This window comes from Neomonachus schauinslandi, chromosome 3 (genome assembly GCF_002201575.2).
Source record: "Neomonachus schauinslandi chromosome 3, ASM220157v2, whole genome shotgun sequence".
Taxonomy (NCBI): domain Eukaryota; kingdom Metazoa; phylum Chordata; class Mammalia; order Carnivora; family Phocidae; genus Neomonachus; species Neomonachus schauinslandi.
Window position 1 is genome coordinate 155,119,373 of NC_058405.1, and position 20,364 is coordinate 155,139,736.

Consider the following 20,364-nt stretch of genomic DNA (forward strand, 5'->3'; position numbering starts at 1 on the left):
CTAAGTCCAAGTCTCTACCCCTAAATATAAGAAGGAAGACCAGCATGTGTGTAAATTTTAATGCATTACTGCTTGACATCACTAATAAAAATGGAAGCTCTTTGTTCAGTCAATAACTAGAAATGTAAAGTAGGCCCTCTTTTTTTTTTTTAAGTTTTATTTTTCTGAAGTAATCTCTCCACCCAACATGGGGGCTCAAACTCACATCCCTGAGATTAAGAGCTGCTTGCTCTTCTGACTGAGGCAGCCAGGCACACCTCATAGGCCCTTTTAATTTGGGAATTTGCTTTCTCTAATCTTAAATTGGCCTTTTTGAAGGTATTTAAAATCATACATTTTTTAGAGCTGGAAAGGATCTTTGAAATCATTGTCTGACACAACCACTCCTCATTTTCCAGATAAGAAAAGAGATTCTTAAGCTATCATAGTGATGATGTCATTGGTTGGTCATGATTTGTCCTTTTTATAGCCATTAAATGACAGGACAATAGGACTATCAGAATGGTATATTAAAAGGAATATGGACTCTGACACGCATGAGTTTGAACACCAGCTGTGACACTTTCTGTGCCCTTGAGGATGTTACATTTACATTAACTCATCAGTTACCACATCCCAAAAAGCCGGGATAGTAAGACTTACTAAGCCGTTATGCTGTTAGATGACTCAGAGTACGTCTCAGTAAGTAGTACCTCCCTTCTCATTCACCGTCCAAGAGGAGACATGATGTACAGGGCCATTTCAGGCATCTTTCCCTCCACCCCTGGTAAAGAATGCCTGAGAAAGGTGGGGTTGGGTTTGGGGGAGGGGGTGTGAGAGTATCGCTGGCATTAGGATATACAAACAGCCCTGGAAAGTGCATGAGCTTTGTAGCTTTCTAAAGGTTAAATGCCAAGGGGAGCTTTATTTTCTTACCTCACTATTTTGTACCCACACAAGGACCTGGCTAATCTGGGACAAATCCTTAGTCGCACATACTGACTGTGGACCTATCCTATGGTGGGCGCTGGGCTGGGTGATGGGACGCTGGATGAACCAAGCCCGAGGACGCCCCTGCTTTCATGGAACTTGCCTTCTCCCAGGCAAGAGAAATACCTGACTTCAGAATCAAAAAACAAAAATGCTGTCCATGAAACAAATAATCACATGGGGAAAACCGTCATTTTACTTTTTTTTTTTTTTTTTTTTTTAAAGATTTTATTTATTTATTTGACAGAGAGACAGCGAGAGAGGGAACACAAGCGGGGGGTAGAGGCAGAGGGAGAAGCAGACTCCCGCTGAGCAGGGAGCCCGATGCGGGGCTCGATCCCAGGACCCTGGGATCATGACCTGAGCCGAAGGCAGGCGCTTAACGACTGAGCCACCCAGGCGCCCCCCGTCATTTTACTTTTTACTCTAGAGGATATGTTTTGGAGCTGTTTTGAAGCAACCTTTATATAACCTAAAAGCATGTCAGCTTTACCTTAAAATACTGAAGTATCCCAAATACATACAAAAGTGCCAGGCACATATAGGCACTCCGTAAATATTTGTCAAATGATTCCAGATCATCTTCAAAGGGAGACTACTAGAAGGACCGTTTAAGTCTAACAAAGGTAATTTAGAAGTTTGTGCTTAGGAGCTAAAGTATACAATATTTTGAGGATAAAGGAAATAAAGAGAATGCAATTTACACTAAGCTAATCCAGTCTTTTACTAATTCAATTACTTTCATAAAGCCCAAAAGAAAGATCTAGTGTAGGGACTTTGAGGAACTATTTAGTCTTAGAGAACAGAACTCAAAAATTCAAACTATGGTTTGAACTACCATATTTGTTAGCAGTGCCATCTCGTCCTTTTCATTCTTATTTTCCTCCTGGGTCCTCTCACTTCCATTCACATCCAGGAAATATTAATAAATGCATGAAAGCAGCAGGCTTGCATGCATTCAGCTCTGCATTCAGAAATCACTCCCATCTGTAGGAGTTGTGTTACGCAAATATGTTGCAAGGACCTTGCACTCAGAATTTGGGTCTTTTAACATCTGGGTCAAAAAGTCTCTGCAACTCATACACAAAACACTTATAACTTTCTTTGTTGTGATTTTTACTGATAATACTTATATGTCCAGATAACAGCTAACCTGGAAGAAGCTCATCGCTGGTTTAAGTGCAGGTTTGATGGCCTCCAACTTGAGCTGACCAAAAACCGGTTGCAGAGGCTCCCCCGAGAAGATAGGTGGCTGGAAGAGGTAGGGTATTTAGACATGGCTGTCTTCAGCAATTTTGGATTTGTTCCTTCTCATTTTCTCATTGCAGAAGTTCTCTCTTCATCCAGCTCCTCTCCCCACTAATCTTTAGATTTCTTTAAACTGCAAGGAAAACAAACAGTTTCTTCCTTAAAAGTTGCCCATCTCCCAAACTGTCTAGATTAGAACCACTCACCTTGATGAATAGATTATATTCATAAAGACAAAATAGGTCCTCAGCTCTGCAGGTAGTTTTGAACAGTGTTAGGTCTGTTTTCTCTCTAACAGGACCAAGGTAACTGGCACAATGTTGCATCCAGCCAGTCTGCTCTACATCGATGGGAGAATAAACAGAATCTTAAACTTGTGCCCAAGAAGGGTCATTCTGAACTAGAGAGAAAGTGATGTCCTTGACAGAGGCGCTTCTTCCTTTAGAGCTACACTGCCATGATTTCCTGAGCCTGGTGACCAGGGCTGGCCTTGTCCACAGTCATCAGAACATGAAGTCTTTGATGTGGGCTGAAGATTTTGGACTTGAGTTTATCGTTTTATGAGCTTGGTGATATCAGTACAGAACCACCCCATCTTTTTTGTCCTTTTCCCCATTTTCCACCCAATAAATTTATATTAATTTGTTGTATGATAGGTGATGCTGTTGCATGATCTTTGGCTATTTTTCTAAGTACATTTTATCAAAAAGCACTTAGTAAGGTACTAGATGATATGGCAACCAAATGATAGACTAGGGCATTTCATTGAAACAAAATATCCTAACATCCAGTAGATAATCCCTGGAACTGGAATCACCTGGAAAATGGTAAAACTCTTCCACAGTCATACAAATGTATACCTTTTATGCTAGGTAAATTACCTAGTAAGATGATATCTCTATTTTGTATTTTATTGTTTGTTTTAAGTAAGTTCTACCCCCAGTGTGGGGCTTGAACTCACCACCCTGAGGTCAAGAGTCACACACTCTACCGACTGAGCCAGCTAGGCACCCCCATATCTATTCTTATATAAGAGATTGTATTTACAGCTTCCTTGGACATTTACAAAGCAAATTATTCTGTAGAGCAGTCTACTCTGCTCCAGGAAACTATGCCTGACCAATGTAGCTTTTCCTTACTATAGTAAGCAATAAATTCAGATTTTTAATTTCAGATACTGAGTGGTAGATTATATATATTAAGTCTGGATTACCATAATAACTAGCTTAATTGATGCTCAAGCCATGGCAGCTACTGACAGTATCAGGACCTAAATCAAGTGAGCAATTGTGAAACTGGAGAGAATATAAAAAATAAGACTCTCAGAGGTTGAAGAGCCCACCACTCTTTATCTTATATAAAAAGACAAAGCTGAGTTTAATGCTCACTGGTAAAGAAGAGCTGTGTTGGTCAGGCAGAGTCCTCCCTGAGCTGAGCAGACTGCTGATCTTCTACAGGGTGTTGGGGAAGCAAGGAGGTCAAGGATTTCAAGACTTTCAGAGGCTTATGAGGCCTCTGTAGAAGTGTAGTTAATGGGGGTGAGCCAGTTAATTGGCTTTCAGGGGCAAGTTTATTGGAGTGTGTCCATTCCTGTTGTCGGGCTTTCAGAGGTAAGGCCTCACTGATTGGCAGACTGGTAAAAGCTGCCTCAAGTTGTCTAACTCCCACAGGCTCTATCCCTTTGGACTCCTCATAAGATCTAAGATAAAGTCAATTGAGGGTACCAGGGAGTCAATCTTGAAATAGTTTAACCAAGAGCCCCACAAAAGAGTTGACCTTAGTCCTGAATTCTTTGTAGGAAAAAAGATCCCAGTTATTCCATGGGAGAGATGATCAACCTTAATGGATTGTAAACCTACCGTTTCTGAGTGTTGTCATGACATTGACTGTTACTGGCCAAGAATATGTTTATCTTCATCCAGAACAAAGACATTTTTCTTCACTTGTGTATGGTCTTCAAAGAGTATCACTATTAAAGTCAGTGTAACGTACCTTTTTATCATTTTTTAGGTTGGGTATACTAAACAAACATTAGCTTGAGAGAAGTGAATTATAGAGTTAGGTCGGTGATCATTTCTAGTAAAGCTTATAGTTAGAACCGCCTGTTTAGAATGATGAATTTGCTAAAGTGTTTCTATAGTACCTTTGCAAGTGTCTATTGTATCGTATACTAGCTTCCATTGTGGGCCTCTACTTTCATCAGAAACAACCAAAAAACAAAATGTCAAACAGTGGTTTTTAAGACACCAGACATCATGCAACAAAAGTGGTCCCTGAGAGAGAGGATGCAGATGAGGTAAACCCTACTATTACCCCAGCTTACAGCCTTCAGAGTGTTCATGCTGCATTGCAAGGAGGGGAAATCAACATGAACTCCCCGAATTAAGGAACCAGAGCCCAGGGAGACATGACTGCCGGAGTCCAGGACCAAGTCCCAGAGAGGACAGAGCTGCACGGAGGGAGAACTTCAGAGAGGTCCCGAAGTTCCTCTGAGTATTCAGCTGAATACATGCATGGGAGGAAACCACCCAAGGCTGGAGAAAGAATCATCCAAAAGGGCCCGAGTTAACAGCACCCACCGCACACAGTACCAGTTCCCACCAGCCAGAATCAGAAACCTCATGCTTTCCAGGACACTGGGGGGAGTATACTAAAGAGTATCGGTCTCAGATGTAGAGACGAGTTAGCCCTACAGGAAACACTGCTCTGCTTCTACCTAACGAATCTTAAAAGCAAGACCCCAGATGACCCATTTCCAAGTGACTGCATTCCAAAACAGAGCTCAAGAATATTTAGAGGAATACAAAAATATATGGCACCCATCAAGGTAAAAAAAAAAAAAAAAATCACAATTTGTGGTATTCAATCCAAAATTATCAGACATACAAAGAAGCAGGATAATTTGACCCAGAACTAACATAGATGTCAGGAGTAACAAAGACACTAAAACAGTTACTGTAGCTATATGTTCAAAGAATATTACAACAATGGATGGTAATAGAAGATTGAAAATAATTCATAATTATTAACTAGTAGAAAAATGATGGGTGGTTTGCTTTAGCAGTGGAGACTTACCACATGTGGTAACAGGCTTAAAGGGGATTCTGATACAAGATCTGAAGACGCTTTGACTAATTTTTTTGACAACTGTAGTTCTGAAGCAAGGAGACTAAGCTGTGGCTACTGAATTAAGGGATAGGCAATGGTAGTATGCTGTTTTAACACCTACTCACCTTTTCATGTTAGTACAAAAAGATTTATGAAAATCCAGGAAGAATCCATCTGGATTCTGACCAGTGATCCCAAAGTATCAGATACGGGTTGAGACTTAGGAAAGGACTCAAAATTGCTGTAAGTTCTCATTTTTTAGAGTGGTTTTAGTAAACCAAAGCAAATAATGTTCATTTCCTCTCAAACTTCTATAATTACTACACATTTTCAAATTCATCTTTTATTACCATCTTTTTTTTTTTTTTCTTAAAGATTTATTTATTTGACAGAGAGCACAAGCAGGGGGAGCGGGAGAGAGAGAAGCAGACTTCCCGCGTAGCAGGCTTGATCCCAGGACCCCGGGATCATGACCCGAGCTGAAGGCAGACGCTTAAGCAACTGAGCCACCCAGGTGCCCCTATTACCATCTTTTGTCGTAAAGTCACCTTTATATTAAGACGAAACCACTCTCTCACACACTGTAAGTCATTTTGCTTTTCTTTTTAGACAACTTTTTTGTTGGGGGGAGGGGCAGAGGGGGAGAGAAAATCTTAAGCCAGGCTCCATACCCAGTGCAGGGCCCTACATGGGGCTCGATCTCCCAACCGTGAGATCATGACTTGAGCTGAAATTAAGAGTCAGATGCTTACCTGACTGAGCCACCCAGGCGCCTGCTTTTTAGGCTTTAACATTTTGGCCTGAAGGAGCAGATGTTCCAGAGTAGTAGGATTAGTTGTAGCTAACACTTGCATCAAGTGCTGTTCTATTCCACTTGGGAGTTTAGAGGAAAGACAAGGAATTGTGGGCTCATCTCCCCCAGAGTGGCATCATTAGATTTCAGAGGGTTGTCCTTCAGTTTCTATTAGCCCAATGACATTTTTGCTTAGAATTTCTCCCAATCTCTTTATTGACAGAATTCCAATTCTTAACAGATCTTTTGGCCTCATTTTTATCTCAGGGTCAGTTGTTTTATATAGACAGCCAGAGCTTGTTTACTCTAAGACTCTTCCAAAAACTTCTAGCTACAGATTACTGGTTTTCCAAAATAGTTTCACATTTCAGTGTTTTTTCTTATTAAATTCCCTAGTTTAGATTTGAGTCCATTAACAAAAAGGACATAAGGCTCTTACTTCAGCTATTGGGTCTACCTCAGGATACCATTTGAAAGAAGAGGGGCGCCTGGGTGGCTCAGTCATTAAGCATCTGCCTTTGGCTCGGGTCATGATCCTGGGGTCCTGGGATCGGGCCCTGCGTCGGGCTCCCTGCTTCTCCCTCTCCCTCTGCCTGCCTCTCTGCCTACTTGTGCTCTCTCTCTGTCTGTCAAATAAATAAATAAAATCTTTAGAAAAGAAAAAAAAAGCAAAATATCTAAGAAATTTGACTATTGGATGGTATTTGGCATCTCTTCAAGAACATTTACTCTGGGCTCTTATCTCTGATCAATCGCATTTCAGTGAGCAACATGACTTTAGGTTCCACTGTTCTACATCATCTGATGTTCTCCACTTTGGACTTCTTTGGGCAATAGGGACTCTAAACCATTTGCTAATACAAGCCATTTTATAAGTGGTCAGAAAAAATGTACAATATATAGAAGACTAGAATAGACTGGAACATTTTCTGCTTACCAACCCCAGCAGAGATTTCATATAGCTCCAATAAATCCAGGATTGAGTCTCATTGGATGGGCTGATGACATGTCCACCCTCAATCAATCACTGTAACTTCAAAGATAAATTATATACTAATTGGCTAGGCCTAGAGGTGAGATGTATCCAACTGGAACTGAGAATAGTTCCCCAAAGGAAATCTCAGTGACGTTCCTAGAAGGGGAAATGGAGGTAAGTCAGATCAAAACCACAGATGTCTATCACAACCATCAAAAGACTGTAAGCAGGGAAAATAAACCAACATGGTCACTACTGAACTTCATTAACACAGCCTCAGAGCTCTGAGTAGGTGCTCTTTCGTATTGACACTCCGTTTCCTCCAAAGCATTTCTAGGAGACAGCCAGAGGCTGTCAAGTTCTTCCTGGGCTTTTAAAACTGATTCTTTAATAACCTAGAGAGTTTGAGGCAGCTGCTTAGCTACCTACCTCCTCCTATTTCCTTCACAAGCAATAGGAAACAAAGGAAAAGTGAATTCTACATAAAACCACACTTAGTATAACTTGCAGACAATGTCAAAAAGTAAGTAAGTAAAAAGTAAAAGTAAAAGTAAGTAAAAGGAGAAAAATCAGCAAATCCCAGTGTGTGCTCACTCACACTTCGGCCCCGCCTCACTACAAGGTTTAGAGCAGACAAAGGCAGATCAAGGTAGAAAAAGGAAGCTAGTGAAGGGATCTAAGGTGGATCTGGCACTGCCGCCACAAGGACTAAATGCCCCCAGAACATAGGAGTACTGAAAAAAGTGTCCAGACAGATCAGATGTGTCCAGACAAGATGCCCAAGTGAGAACTGATTCAGATCAAAGGAACTTCCAGGTACACAGGATTTAAAGGTGTGATTTAAAGTGGCATTCTGCAAAATGCATGTCTGCTGGAGGAGGAGAGAAAGGCAAAAGGGAGAAGCCCCCACTGGAAATTGGACTGTTAAGGGAAAAGGAAAATGAAGTTTTAGGGTCAGTTAAAAAAAAGAAAAAGAAACAAACAAAAAATTGAAGGACTCTCAACCCCACAACACAAAAACGCCCTAACCAAAACACAAGAAACACCCTGAAAAGCACCTGGACTTTGCTATATGGCCAAATGAGGGCTCAATAAGTTAGAAATATTGCAAAACAACCCAATACCATACACATGAACAAGAGGAAAGTTAAGTCCTTAAGAGTCCTGCAGAAAGTCAGGAATGAAATTCCTTCCATATCAACGGAGGAAAATTGCCCCCAATAAAAACCCTCATGAAGGAGAAGAAACTCCAAAGTGAACAATCGAAACGAACTGTATTTCAGATGAATTTTTCAGGACAGGTGAACCACTGTGAAACAAATTTTAAAAACTAAGGACAGAAATGGACAAAAATCAGAGTTAAAAAGACTTGTTTGCACTTAGGACAATGGAAAAGCTAAAACTATCTCAGAAATGAGGAATCAGTTACAAGATGCCCAAGTGAGAACTGATTCAGATCAAAGTAAGAGTCACTGAAGAAAGGCAGGAAAACAAGGAAATGAAAATGGCATTAAGAAGTAAAAAAGGTCAGGGGTGCTTCACTGGCTCAGTCAGTGGAGTGTGTAACTCTTGATCTTGCGGTTGTGAGTTTGAGCCCCATTTTGGATGTCAAGAATACTTAAAAATAATAATAAAATCTAAAAAAATAAAGTTCAGAGAAAAAGTAATGGAATGGAAGATGGGCAAAGAAGGAATAATATTTGTGTTATCCGGGTGCCTGAAGAAAAAACAGTAGATCAGAAGTAATATTTAAAACTATAGCCCAGGGGCGCCTGGGTGGCTCAGTTAGGTAAGTGTCCAACTCTTGATTTTAGCTCAGGTCATGACCTCAGGGTTGTGAGATCCAGCCCCATGTCAGGCTCTGTGCTGGGTGTGGAGCCTGTTTAAGATTCTCTCCCTTTCCCTTTGCCCCTCCCCCACCTCTAAAATAAAAATTACGGCCCAAGAACATAGAAAATAGAAAAAAATATATCTGAATCTACATATTGAAAGAACTCACCAGGAAACTGAAAAAAAAAAAAAATCAACTTCATGACATACTCTAATAAAACTACTAGATTTCAAAGACAAAATATTGTCAAAGTCTACAGGTAAAAAGGTCAAATAATTTACAAAGGCAAAAGAAACTGGCATCACGTTTATAAACCAATGCACTAAGCAAGGCAACAATGGAGCAATGTGGTCAGCAGAATTCTACAATAGGGCCCAAGATTTCCCATCTTCTGGAAGACATGCCTACATCATCTCTTAGATGGTGAAAATGATGGGTTTCATGCTCATGATTAGATTACATGTCACAGTTGACTTGAAGGACAGAGTATCCCATAGATGGACCTAATTGCAGAAATCCTTTAAAAGCCATTTTCTCCAATGGTAAGTCCAAGATTTGAAGCACAAGAAGATTTCGTGTTCCCCTGCTGGGTTGAAGATGGAGAAGGCTGCAAAGCAAGGAATGTAGGTGCATCTAGAAGCTGAGAGCAACCCCTGTCTAAAAACCCAACAAGGAAATGGAGACCTCAGTCCTAAAACTGCCAGGAACTGAATTCTGCTAACAACCAGAATAAGCTTCAAAGTAGATTCTTACCCCAGCCCTTCAGAAAGGAGCACAGTTCTGCCAACCCCTTGATTTCAGCCTAGGAAACCCTGAGATTTTAGCCCCACTCTAGATTCCTGACCCACAGAAACTGTGAGATAATAAGTTTGTATTTTTTTAATTTTCTTATTTTTTATTTTTTAAAGTAAGCTCTATACCCAACATGGGGCTTTAACTCACAAACCCAAGATTAAGAGTTGCACGCTCCACCAACTGAGCCAGCCAGAAAGCCCAGGTTTGCATTGAAGTTTGTATTATTTTAAACCCCCAAGTGTGTGGTAGCAGCAATAAAAAGTTAATACAGTGATAAGTAACCTGATTAAGAGTTCAAAGCAGTGATCATAAAGATACTCACCAAAACTGGGAGAAGAATGCACAGTGAAAACTTAAAAAAGAGAAAATGTAAGAAAATACCAAAGAGAAGTCACAGGGCAAAAGAATACAATAACTGTACTAACATATACAGTAAAAGTGTTCAATAGCAGACTACATGGGCAGAAAAAAAAGGATTAGTGAACTCTAAGACAGGGCAGTACAACTCACCCCATCAGAGCAACAAAAAAAAAAAAAAAGAAAAGAAAAAAAGTAAAGATAGCTTTAAGGGACTTAGGGACAACATCAAACACACTAACACTCACATTATAGAAGTTCCAGAAGGAGAAGAGAGAAAGAGAAAATGGCAGGAAGCTTATTTGGAGAAATAATGGCTGAAAACTTCCTAACCTGAGGAAGAAAACAGACATTCAGATCCAGAAGACCAGAGAGTTCCAAATAAGATGAACCCAAAGAGACCCACCCTGGGACACATTACAATTAAAATGTCAAAAGTTAAAGGAGAGAATCTTAAAAGCAAGAGAAAAACAACTTGTTACATACAAGGGAATCCCCACAAAACTATCGGAGTTTTTAGAAGAAATTTTGCAGGCCAGAAGTAAGTGCCACAATATATTCAAAGTGCTAAAAACGAAAAAAATTTCTAACCAAGAATACTCTACCTGGCAAAGTTAATCAGAATTGAAGGAAAGATAAAGTTTCACAGACAAGCAAAACTAAAGGAAGTCACCAATAAATTAGCCTTATAAGAAATGTCAGACCACTTTAAGTTGAAAAAAAGGTGCTAATTAGTAACAAGAAAACATATGAAAGTGTAATTCACACTGGTAAAGTTAAAGGTGGGGGTGTTTGGGTGGCTCAGTCGGTTAAGCTCCACCTCTTGATCTCAGCTCAGGTCTCAGGGTCATGAGTTCAAGTCACACATTGGGCTCTACACTGATCATGGAGCCTACTTAAAAAAAGTTACTATATCTATCTATCTATCTACACACACACACACACACACACACAGAGTAAAGGTAGTAATCACTTATAAAGCTAATATGAAAATTAAAAGAAAGTAGTAAAAAACTAAACTTACAATAATTAGTTGAGTGATACAAAGGATAAAAACATATAAAATATATCAAAACCATAAAATGCAGTGGGGGGTGGATAAAAATGTAGAGATTTAGAATGAGTTCAAACTTAAGTTATCAACTTAAAATAGGCTGTCATAAGTATATATGTAAGCCTCATAGTAACCACAAAACAAAAACATCAGGTAGATAATGAGAAAAAGGAATCTAAGTATACCACTAAAGAAAGTCATCAAACCACAAAGGAAGAAAGCAAGAGAAGAAAAAGGAACAGGGAGGAACTACACAACAGCCAAAAACAAAAATGGAAATAAAAACGTACCTATCAATAATTACTTTAAATGTAAATGGACTAAATTCTCCAGTTAAAAAAAAAAGCAGCTGAATTAAACAAACAAGACCCATCTATATGCTGCCTACAAGATACTTCAGCTGTAAGAACACACAAAGTGAGGGGATGGAAAAAGTCCATGTAAGTGGAAGCCAAAAGAAAGTTGGAGTAGCTATACTTGTATTGGACAAAATAGACTTTAAAACAAAGACTGTAGTAAGAGACAAAAGCATTATAAAATAAGGGGTCAAGCTCCCCCCACAAAAAAGATATGGAAATATTTATGTACCTCATATAGGAGCACTAAATATATAAAGCAAATATTAAGAGCCAGGGGCATCTGGGTGGCTCAGTTGGTTAAGCATCTGCCTTCGGCTCAGGTCATAATCCCAGGGTCCTGGGATTGAGCCCAGTGTCAGGCTTGCTGCTCAGCACTGGGAGCCTGCTTCCCACTCCTTCTGCCACTTGCCCTGCTTGTGCTCTCTCTGTCAAATAAATAAAATCTTTTTAAAAAATATTGAGACCAAAAGGAATGGACAACAATACAATAATAGTAGGGGACTTTAATATCCCACTTACATCAATAATGGATATCAAAATCAGTCAGTAAATATTGGCCTCAAATGACACATTAGATGAAATGAACTTGATATTTACAGAATATTCCATCCAAAAACAACAGAATACACATTTTTCTAAAGCGCACATGCAACATTCTCCAGAATAGACCACAAAACAGGTCTTAATTTATTTAAGAGGATTAATACCATATCAAGCAGCTTTTCCACCAAATAGTATGACACTAGAAGTCATTACAAGAAGGAAACTGGAAAATTCACAAATATGTGGAGGTTAGTCAACATGCTATAGAATAACCAATGAGTCAACATAGAAATCAATAGAAATAAAATACCTTGAGAAAAATGAAAATGAAAATATAACACACCAAAATTTATGGGATGCAGCAAAAGCAGTTCTAAAAAGGAAGTTCACAACAAATGCTCACCTCATGAAACAAAATCTCAAAAGAACATTATAACTCAAAGAGCTTTTTCTAGCTCATTTGCATTGACATGGATAGAACTGGAGGGGATTATGCTAAGTGAAATAAGTCAAGCAGAGAAAGACAATTATCATATAGTTTCACTTATATGTGGAACATAAGGAATAGCACAGAGGACCATAGGGGAGGGAGGGAAAACTGAATGGGAAGAAATCAGTGAGGGAGACAAACCATGAGAGACTCTGGATTCTGGGAACCACCTGAGGGTTACAGAAGGGAGGGGGTTGGGGGATGGGGTAACCAGGTGATGGGTATTAAGGAGGGCATGTGTGGTGATGAGCCCTGGGTGTTATACACAACTAATGAACTGTTGAACACTACATCAAAAACTAATGATGTACTACATGTTGGTTAATTGAACATAATAAAAAAATTTTAATTAATTAATTTTTAAAAAGAGCTAGAAAAAGGAGAACAAACCAAACCCAAAGTTCATAGAAGGAAGAAAATATAACAAAGATCAGAGCAAAAATAAATGAAACAGATTTTAAAAGGACCAATGTAAAAGATCAATGAAAGAGCTGGTTCTTTGAAAAGATAAAGACTTAGAAAAATAATTTCAGAAATGAAAGAGGAGCTGATACCGCAAATACACAGGATCCTAAGAAACTGCTATGAACAATTATATGCCAACAAATTAGACAACCTAGAAGAAATGAATAAATTCCAACATATAACCTACCAAGCCTAAATCATAAAGAAACAAAACTCTGAGTAGACCAATGCTAGTAAGGAGATTGAATCAGCAACTGAATACCTTTCAACAAACAAAGGTCCAGGATCAGATGGCATCACTGGTGAATTCTACCAAACATTCAAAAAATACTAATCCTTCTTAAACTCTTCCAAAAAAACAGAAGAGGAAGGAACTCTTCCAAACTCATTTTGCAGGGCCAGCATTACTCTGATACCAAAACCAGACAAGGATGCCACCAGAAAATTACAAGCCAGTATTCCTGCTGAACAAAGATGCAAAAATCCTCAACAAAATATTAGCAAACTGAATTCAACAATACATTAAAAAGATCACATGCCATGATCAAGTGGGATTCATTCCAGGGATGCAAGGATGGTTCAATATCTGCAAATAAGTCAGTGTGATACACCACATTAAGAAATTAAGGATAAAAATCTTATGATCATCTCAATACATGCAGGAAAAAAAATTTGAGAAAATTCAACTTTCAATTATGATTTTAAAAACTCTCAACAAAAAGGATATAGAGGGAATGCATCTCAACATAATAAAGGCCACATATGACAAGCCCACAACTAACATACTCAACAGTGAAAAGCTGAAAGCTTTTCCTTAATTTAAGATCAGGAACAAGACAAGGATATCTATTCTTGCCACTTTTAATCAACATATTATTAGAAGTTCTAGCCAGAGCAATTAGGCAAGGAATAAAAGGCATCCAAATCGAAAAGGAAGGGGTAAAACTCACTATTGGCAGATGACACGTTATTATATATAGAAACTCTAAAGATTCCACTAGAAATCTGTTAGAACTAATGAACAAATTCAGTAAAGTTGGATAAAAAAATTAATTTATAAATATCAAGAAGAGAAATTAAGAAAATGATCCCATTTACAAGTGCATTAAAAAGAATAAAATACTTAGGAATAAACTTAACCAAGGAGGTGAAAGACCTGTATACTAAAAACCCTAAGATGCAGATGAAAGAAATTGAAGGGGCACAAATAAATGGAAAGATATTCCATGTTCATGGATTAGAAGAATTAATACTGTTAAAATGTATGCTACACAAAGCAATCTATGGACCCAGTGCAATCCCTCTCAAAATATTCCAATGTCGGGGCACCTGGGTGGCTCAGGTCGTGGTCCCAGGGTCCTGGGATCGAGCCCCGCATCAGGCTCCCTGCTCGGTGGAGAGCCTGCTTCTCCCTCTCCCTCTCTCTGCTGCTCTGCCTACTTGTGCTCGCTCTCTCTGTGTTAAACAAATAAATAAAAATCTTAAAAAAAAATATTCCAATGTCATTTTTCACAGAAATAGACATACAATCCTAAAATTTGCATGGAACCACAAAAGACCTCAAGTAGCCAAAACAATCTTGAGAAAGAAGAACAAAGACACCATAAAATAAAGTGAAAAAACAAGCGACAAACAGGCATCATGCTCCCTGATTGCAAACTAGATTACAAAGCTAGAGTAATTAAAACAGTATGGTGTTGCCATAAAAACAGACATATAGATCAATGGAACAGAATACAAAATCCAGAAATAAACCCATGCACCTATAAAGTTAATTATTTTACAACAGAGGTGACAAGAATGTACAATGGGAAAACACAGTCTCTTCAATAACTAGTGCGGGGAAAATTAAACTGCCACATGCAAAAGAATGAAACTGGACTTTACAAACACACAAAAATTGACTTAATAGGATTTAAAGATGGGAATGTAAGACCTGAAACCATAAAACTTCTAGAAGAAAACATAGGGGGTAAGCTCCTTGACATCAGTCTCTTGGTGATGATTTTTTTTAATCTGACACCAAAAGCAAAGGCAACAAAAGCACAAATAAACAAGTGGGACTACATCAAACTAAAAGCTTCTGTACAGGGGCACCTGGGTGGCTCAGTGGGTTAAGTGTCAGACTCTTGATTTCAGGTCTGGTCATGATCTCAGGGTTCTGGGATTGAGCCCTGTGTCAGGCTCCGTGCTCAGCAGGGAGTCTGCTTAAGATTCTCTCTCTCCTCTCCCTCTGCCCCTCCCCTCCCCACTGCTTGCACTCTCTCTCAAAAAGAAAAAAAAGAAAAAGAAAAAAAGCTTCTGTACAGCAAAAGAAACCAACAGAATGAAAAGGTGACCTACAGAATTTGCAAATCATATATCTGAGAAGGGGTTAATATGCAAAATATAAAAAGAACTGAGAACTCAACAGTAAAAAACAAAAAAAATCCCATTAAAAATGGGCAGAAGCTCTTCATAGACATTTTTCCAAAGAAGACAGGTAGGTGGCCAACAGGTAAATGAAAAAATGCTCAACATCCCACTAATCATCAGGGAAATGCAAATCAAAACCGCCATGGGCTATCACACCTGTCAGATGACTGAAATCAAAAAGAAATGAGTGTTGGCAAGGATGTGGAGAAAGGGGAACCCTTGTGCACGGCTGGTGGGAATGCAAACTGGTGCAGCCACTATGGAAAATAGTATGGAGGTTTCTCAAAAAATTAAAAATAGAACTACCATATGATCCAGCAATTGCACTTCTGCGTATTTACCTAAAGAAAACAAAAACACTAATTTGAAAACATACACACCCCTATATTTATTGAGGCATTATTTACAATAGCCAAGGTATGGAAACAACCTAAGTGTCCATCAATACCTGGATAAAGACAATGTGATATATGTATATGTGTGTGTGTGTGTGTGTACGCCCTCTTTGTAGGGCTCACTGCCGCTCTTGGCTTTGCAGCCTCCCCCGGCCTGATGAGGAGGCGATCTCAATGCTCCCAGCTGCAAGCTTTCGTGCGGCTGGAGGGTTCTGTGAATAGCATCCTCCCCCTTGCGGTCAGAGCCGCTACCTTTCTCTCCCTTTGGTCAGCAAACAGAAGCACCCGAGATGGAGAAGAGGCAGATCAGCCTCACTCACACCATAAACTTAACCCACGTCTCTGTCCAAACAAGACAGTCCTAATTCTGTAAAGCAAGTTATTACAACAATACTTCTTTCATCGGTCTCTAGGTATGTAGGTAAGCTTCGATGAGAAACACTACTTGTTTTGTTACAACACGAGCTTGAGAAGGAGGGATCTGACATCCTAGAACCTGCGGCATCAGAACTGACTTCCACCTGTCCTGTTGTAGGCAGCTGTGGGTCACTGAGCAAGAGGAACCTGTTTCTCGGCTTTCTCTTTCCTCCCTTCACGTGTTTGAACTCCTTTTGCTGAACATAAACACCTGACTTTCTTTCCTAAAATGTCAAGCGGTCCTGCTAATTCTCTAAGCTTGCTTACCTTGAGCCTGCAACAGGGTAAATGTTGGGTACGATCTTCAGGGTGTCGTTAGAAACTTTTAGCATGAAGAGGTTACCCTGATATCTGCCAGACATTTTTTTTGGTCAAGGGAGAAAAATGGGCAACGAGAAACACACGTTGGGGCTCCAGCTGTCCTTTCCATGCTGACAGCATGCAAAGGGACAGAGTTTTGGATGTGATTGCCAAAACATAGAGGATACTGACTTTTTTCTATCCAAAAAAAAATTTAAGCTTTTTGGAGGAAAATGTTAAAAGCTGGCATAACTGTATTAAGATAATGAAATGATGAAGTGTACTTCTAAGTTTATAGAAATATACTGCCATCTACAGCATATTAAAAAAAAAATCATTGCAGGGGGCGCCTGGCTGGCTCAGTTGATAGAGCATGAAACTTGATCTTGGGGTTGTGTTGGAGCCCCACATTGGGCATAGAGCCTACTTAAAAAAAAACTGTAAAAATCATTGCAGACGTTTTGTTCCTCCTACTGGAATTACTTACAACCAAGCAATCAAACACCTTGAAATTTATAAGCTATGGTAACTGCCACAAAGAACTTCTCATTTAGGGCGCCTGGGTGGCTCAGTTGGTTAAGCGACTGCCTTCGGCTCAGGTCATGATCCTGGAGTCCCGGGATCGAGTCCCATGTCGGGCTCCCTGCTCAGCAGGGAGTCTGCCTCTCTCTCTGACCCTCCCCCCTCTCATGCTATCTCATTCTCTCTCTCAAATAAAATCTTTAAAAAAAAAAAAAAACTCATTTAGGCTGTTTTGTAGCCTTTGATTTCCTCATCTGAAATTTTTTCATGTCTTAAATTTTCCATTTTTTTCTTTTTAAAATTCAATTTTCCCAACCTTTCCATTGGATTAATTTCAGCAGTTACACTTTGATGTCATAAAGCTCTCTTAATTTTGAATATTTCTTTTTATACATTCCTCTTTCCATGTAGACAATATTTTCTCATCTGGGGATATTAATTACATTTTATTTCTCTACTTCCTGCATTATTTCTGTTTTGAGTTTCCCGTCTCCCCCACCTGTTTGCTCATCAGGATCTCTGTCGCTAAAGAGGCTTTCCTCAAATGCTTACTGCTCCTGAGCTGTCCGCCCCCCTGAATGGCAGGGTGCCACACGCTGACTGGGGCTCGGTGGGGTGGGAGGGGTTTGCCCATTGGCAGGCTCCCTGGGCCAGGACCAGGCCAATTCCCCTGGAGACCTCCAGCTATCAGTCTCTATAGGTCTTTTCTCTTGGGCCAGGTTTTCCTCAGAAAGGAACCCTCTAATCCCCTGCTTGGAGGATATAACTTGGCTGCCCGTGTTCTGGGAGTTAAATAGGAGGAGAGACCAAGATCGCTCTTCAGTGTGCAGACTTTCACTTAATCCTCTGCTTTCAACCTAACACTCTCCCTTCAGCTCCACCTGGTATTCCTGAATCCAGAGATCCTGATAAGGCTGCTCCAGATTACCCACTGGCGTTCTGCAGGGGAGGGGGTGAAGTGATAACACGCTCTAGATGAAGAGGGTAACTAGGAGGGTCTCGCTGCTTCTTAGCAGACTTTCATCAGCTCCACCTGACCTGCCCGTGGAGATACCCATTGTCTCTCATGCAAGAGCCTCTCAGGCTCCCATCAGCTTGCTTCTGGCTGCCTCCCATACCACCTGTGTGCACTTAGCTTTCATTCTTCTCTGGTTTATTAAGGTACTTGCTAATTGCCCATTTGCTTTTTAGCTTCTAAAATTATTTTGTCATCTGTCATCTCTGCTTTGTTTTGGGTTTTTGGCAGTTTTTTGGTCTTGAAACCTCTGTGGTGTTTCTGTAAACAGGGATGTGGTTAGTTGACTGCCTTCAGCTGTTAGCAGCCTTAAGCTATGCCTCAGCTTCTGAGCAAGTCTGGAATGTTAAGGGCTGCGCTATGTCCGCCATCATGGGGACTCCTGCTGCAGGCAGTCTTCGCTCCATTGCTCCACGGCAGATCAACCAGCCACATTTCTCCATTTAATCCACAGGTGTATCACATAGGCTTCCGCAAGTACTCTGAAATCCAGATACACCAGAACTGTAGTAGTCCTCTGGGCTATCAAGTCCCCTTCCAAGGAAAAGGAGTAGGTCTATGGAATATCACTTCCACGTGCACACAACTAGAATCATGTCAGGAACATCATACTCAAGTGGTTTCCAGAGTCCACCTTTTTCCCATTTCAAATACTCAGTTCATTTGATCATTTTCTTCTTTAGAATGCCTCAAAAATTGTAATTTGCAGTTTCATAACATAACAGCAATTGGATTTGGGACTATGGATGCAGAGATGAAACATTTATAGTTCTCCCTTACCATAGCCTCAGGATGTAACTCCTTCTTTTCCAGGCTTTTCTACCTTGTTCTGTTCAAGTATTGTGCTTCTTATAGTGTTAACTACTATTATGCATGAAATTGGACAATTCTATGGTCTTACTGTCAACTTTACACCACCAGACAGTAGGCACATTCCTACTGTTCTTGCTCTGAAGTTTTTAAAAGCCTCTTTATTGTGGATTAGACTTGACACTACTTAAAACTCTAGGACATTGTCCTTGTTTGCTCTCTGCCCTTCTTGTGAAAATAGCTAGAAAGCATGAAGGATAAATGAAAACAAAAATGGAATGACAGTGTATCAGGACTATTTTTGGTGCAAGTAACAGAAAAACTACAGCTAGTATAAATTTTACAGTGGAATTATAGAATTGGATATATCTTATACAAAGAACCCAAGGGTAAAAACACAGCTTTAGAAAGGATGGGAATGGAAACTAGAAAATCTCTAGGAACCCATGGGGTTTCCTCTCCATCTCAGTTCTGCTTAACGCATAGGTTCTACTTTTCTTGCTCAACAGAAGGGTTAACCGCTTGTTGGCCCACTGGGAAAGCAGAAATTGTCCTCATGTTCCAACCCTACAGAAAAACTCCATTTCAATTCTAAAATTCCCAGGGAAGGAGCAAGGAAACTCTTGATTGGCCCAGCTTGGCTTAGGAGACTCAGCTGAATCAACAGAGACCAGTAGAAAAAAATCTTACTGTATAAAGTGGCTGTCAGAATCCCATGGCTGGAGTGAGGATGGTAGGTAAGAAAGTGAGCATCAGCTTTTTAAAAGACACCTCCAAAGATGTTTACTACAGGAGCTTTTTTAATAGGCTGAAGCCCTAGAGGACAGAAAAACAGCCATTCTCATTTTTCTTTCTAAAATAAACTTATGCTCAATTGCTATGTTGTTGTTACTCTGAATTGGAATAAGTATATTCCTGTATACAACACCTACCTTGCAGGTGATTCTCTGAGAGGAGCAGAGATAATGTATCTACAGTATCCAGCACTGTGCTTGGCACACAGTAGCATAGTAAACACTCAGCAAACGGTAGCTATGATTTTAAATGCTAAACAAATTCATGCAATGTCAACATTTTTTCTTAAAAGACTGCTAGAGAGATTTATTGTTTCCTATAAGGCTGTTCAGCACTTCAACTGGAGTCATAGTCCAATGAGTTTTTTTTTTTTTTTTAAGTTTTATTTATATGAGAGAGCAAGAGAGAGCGAGCACTAGCAGGAGGAAGAGGGAGAAGCAGGCTCCCTGCTGAGCAGGGAGCCCAATGCGGGGCTCGATCCCTGGACCCTGGGATCATGACCTGAGCCAAAGGCAGATGTCCAACCGACTGAGCCACCCAGGCGCCCCAAAAGCCCAGTGAGTTTAATTCAAAAGAAAAACTCAGAACATAGAATACTCAATTCCATAGGATTCAAAGATATAAATCTAACTTAAACACTATCAGTTAGCTTTATCATTACCTGCAAATGGCATGAAATAAAATATATAAGCATGTGAAACAATTAA

At 39.8% G+C, this 20,364-nt stretch overlaps 1 protein-coding gene across 1 annotated transcript in view; it reads left to right on the forward strand.

The window, feature by feature from the left end:
- The window catches only part of CCDC150 (coiled-coil domain containing 150), a 77,680-nt gene extending 75,048 nt beyond the window's left edge, over positions 1–2,632 (forward strand). Inside the window, 2 exon segments of the mRNA XM_021703078.1 lie at positions 2,111–2,230; positions 2,516–2,632. Of these exon segments, the coding sequence (XP_021558753.1) occupies positions 2,111–2,230; positions 2,516–2,632 (237 nt within the window).
- The last annotated feature ends 17,732 nt before the right edge of the window (positions 2,633–20,364 follow it).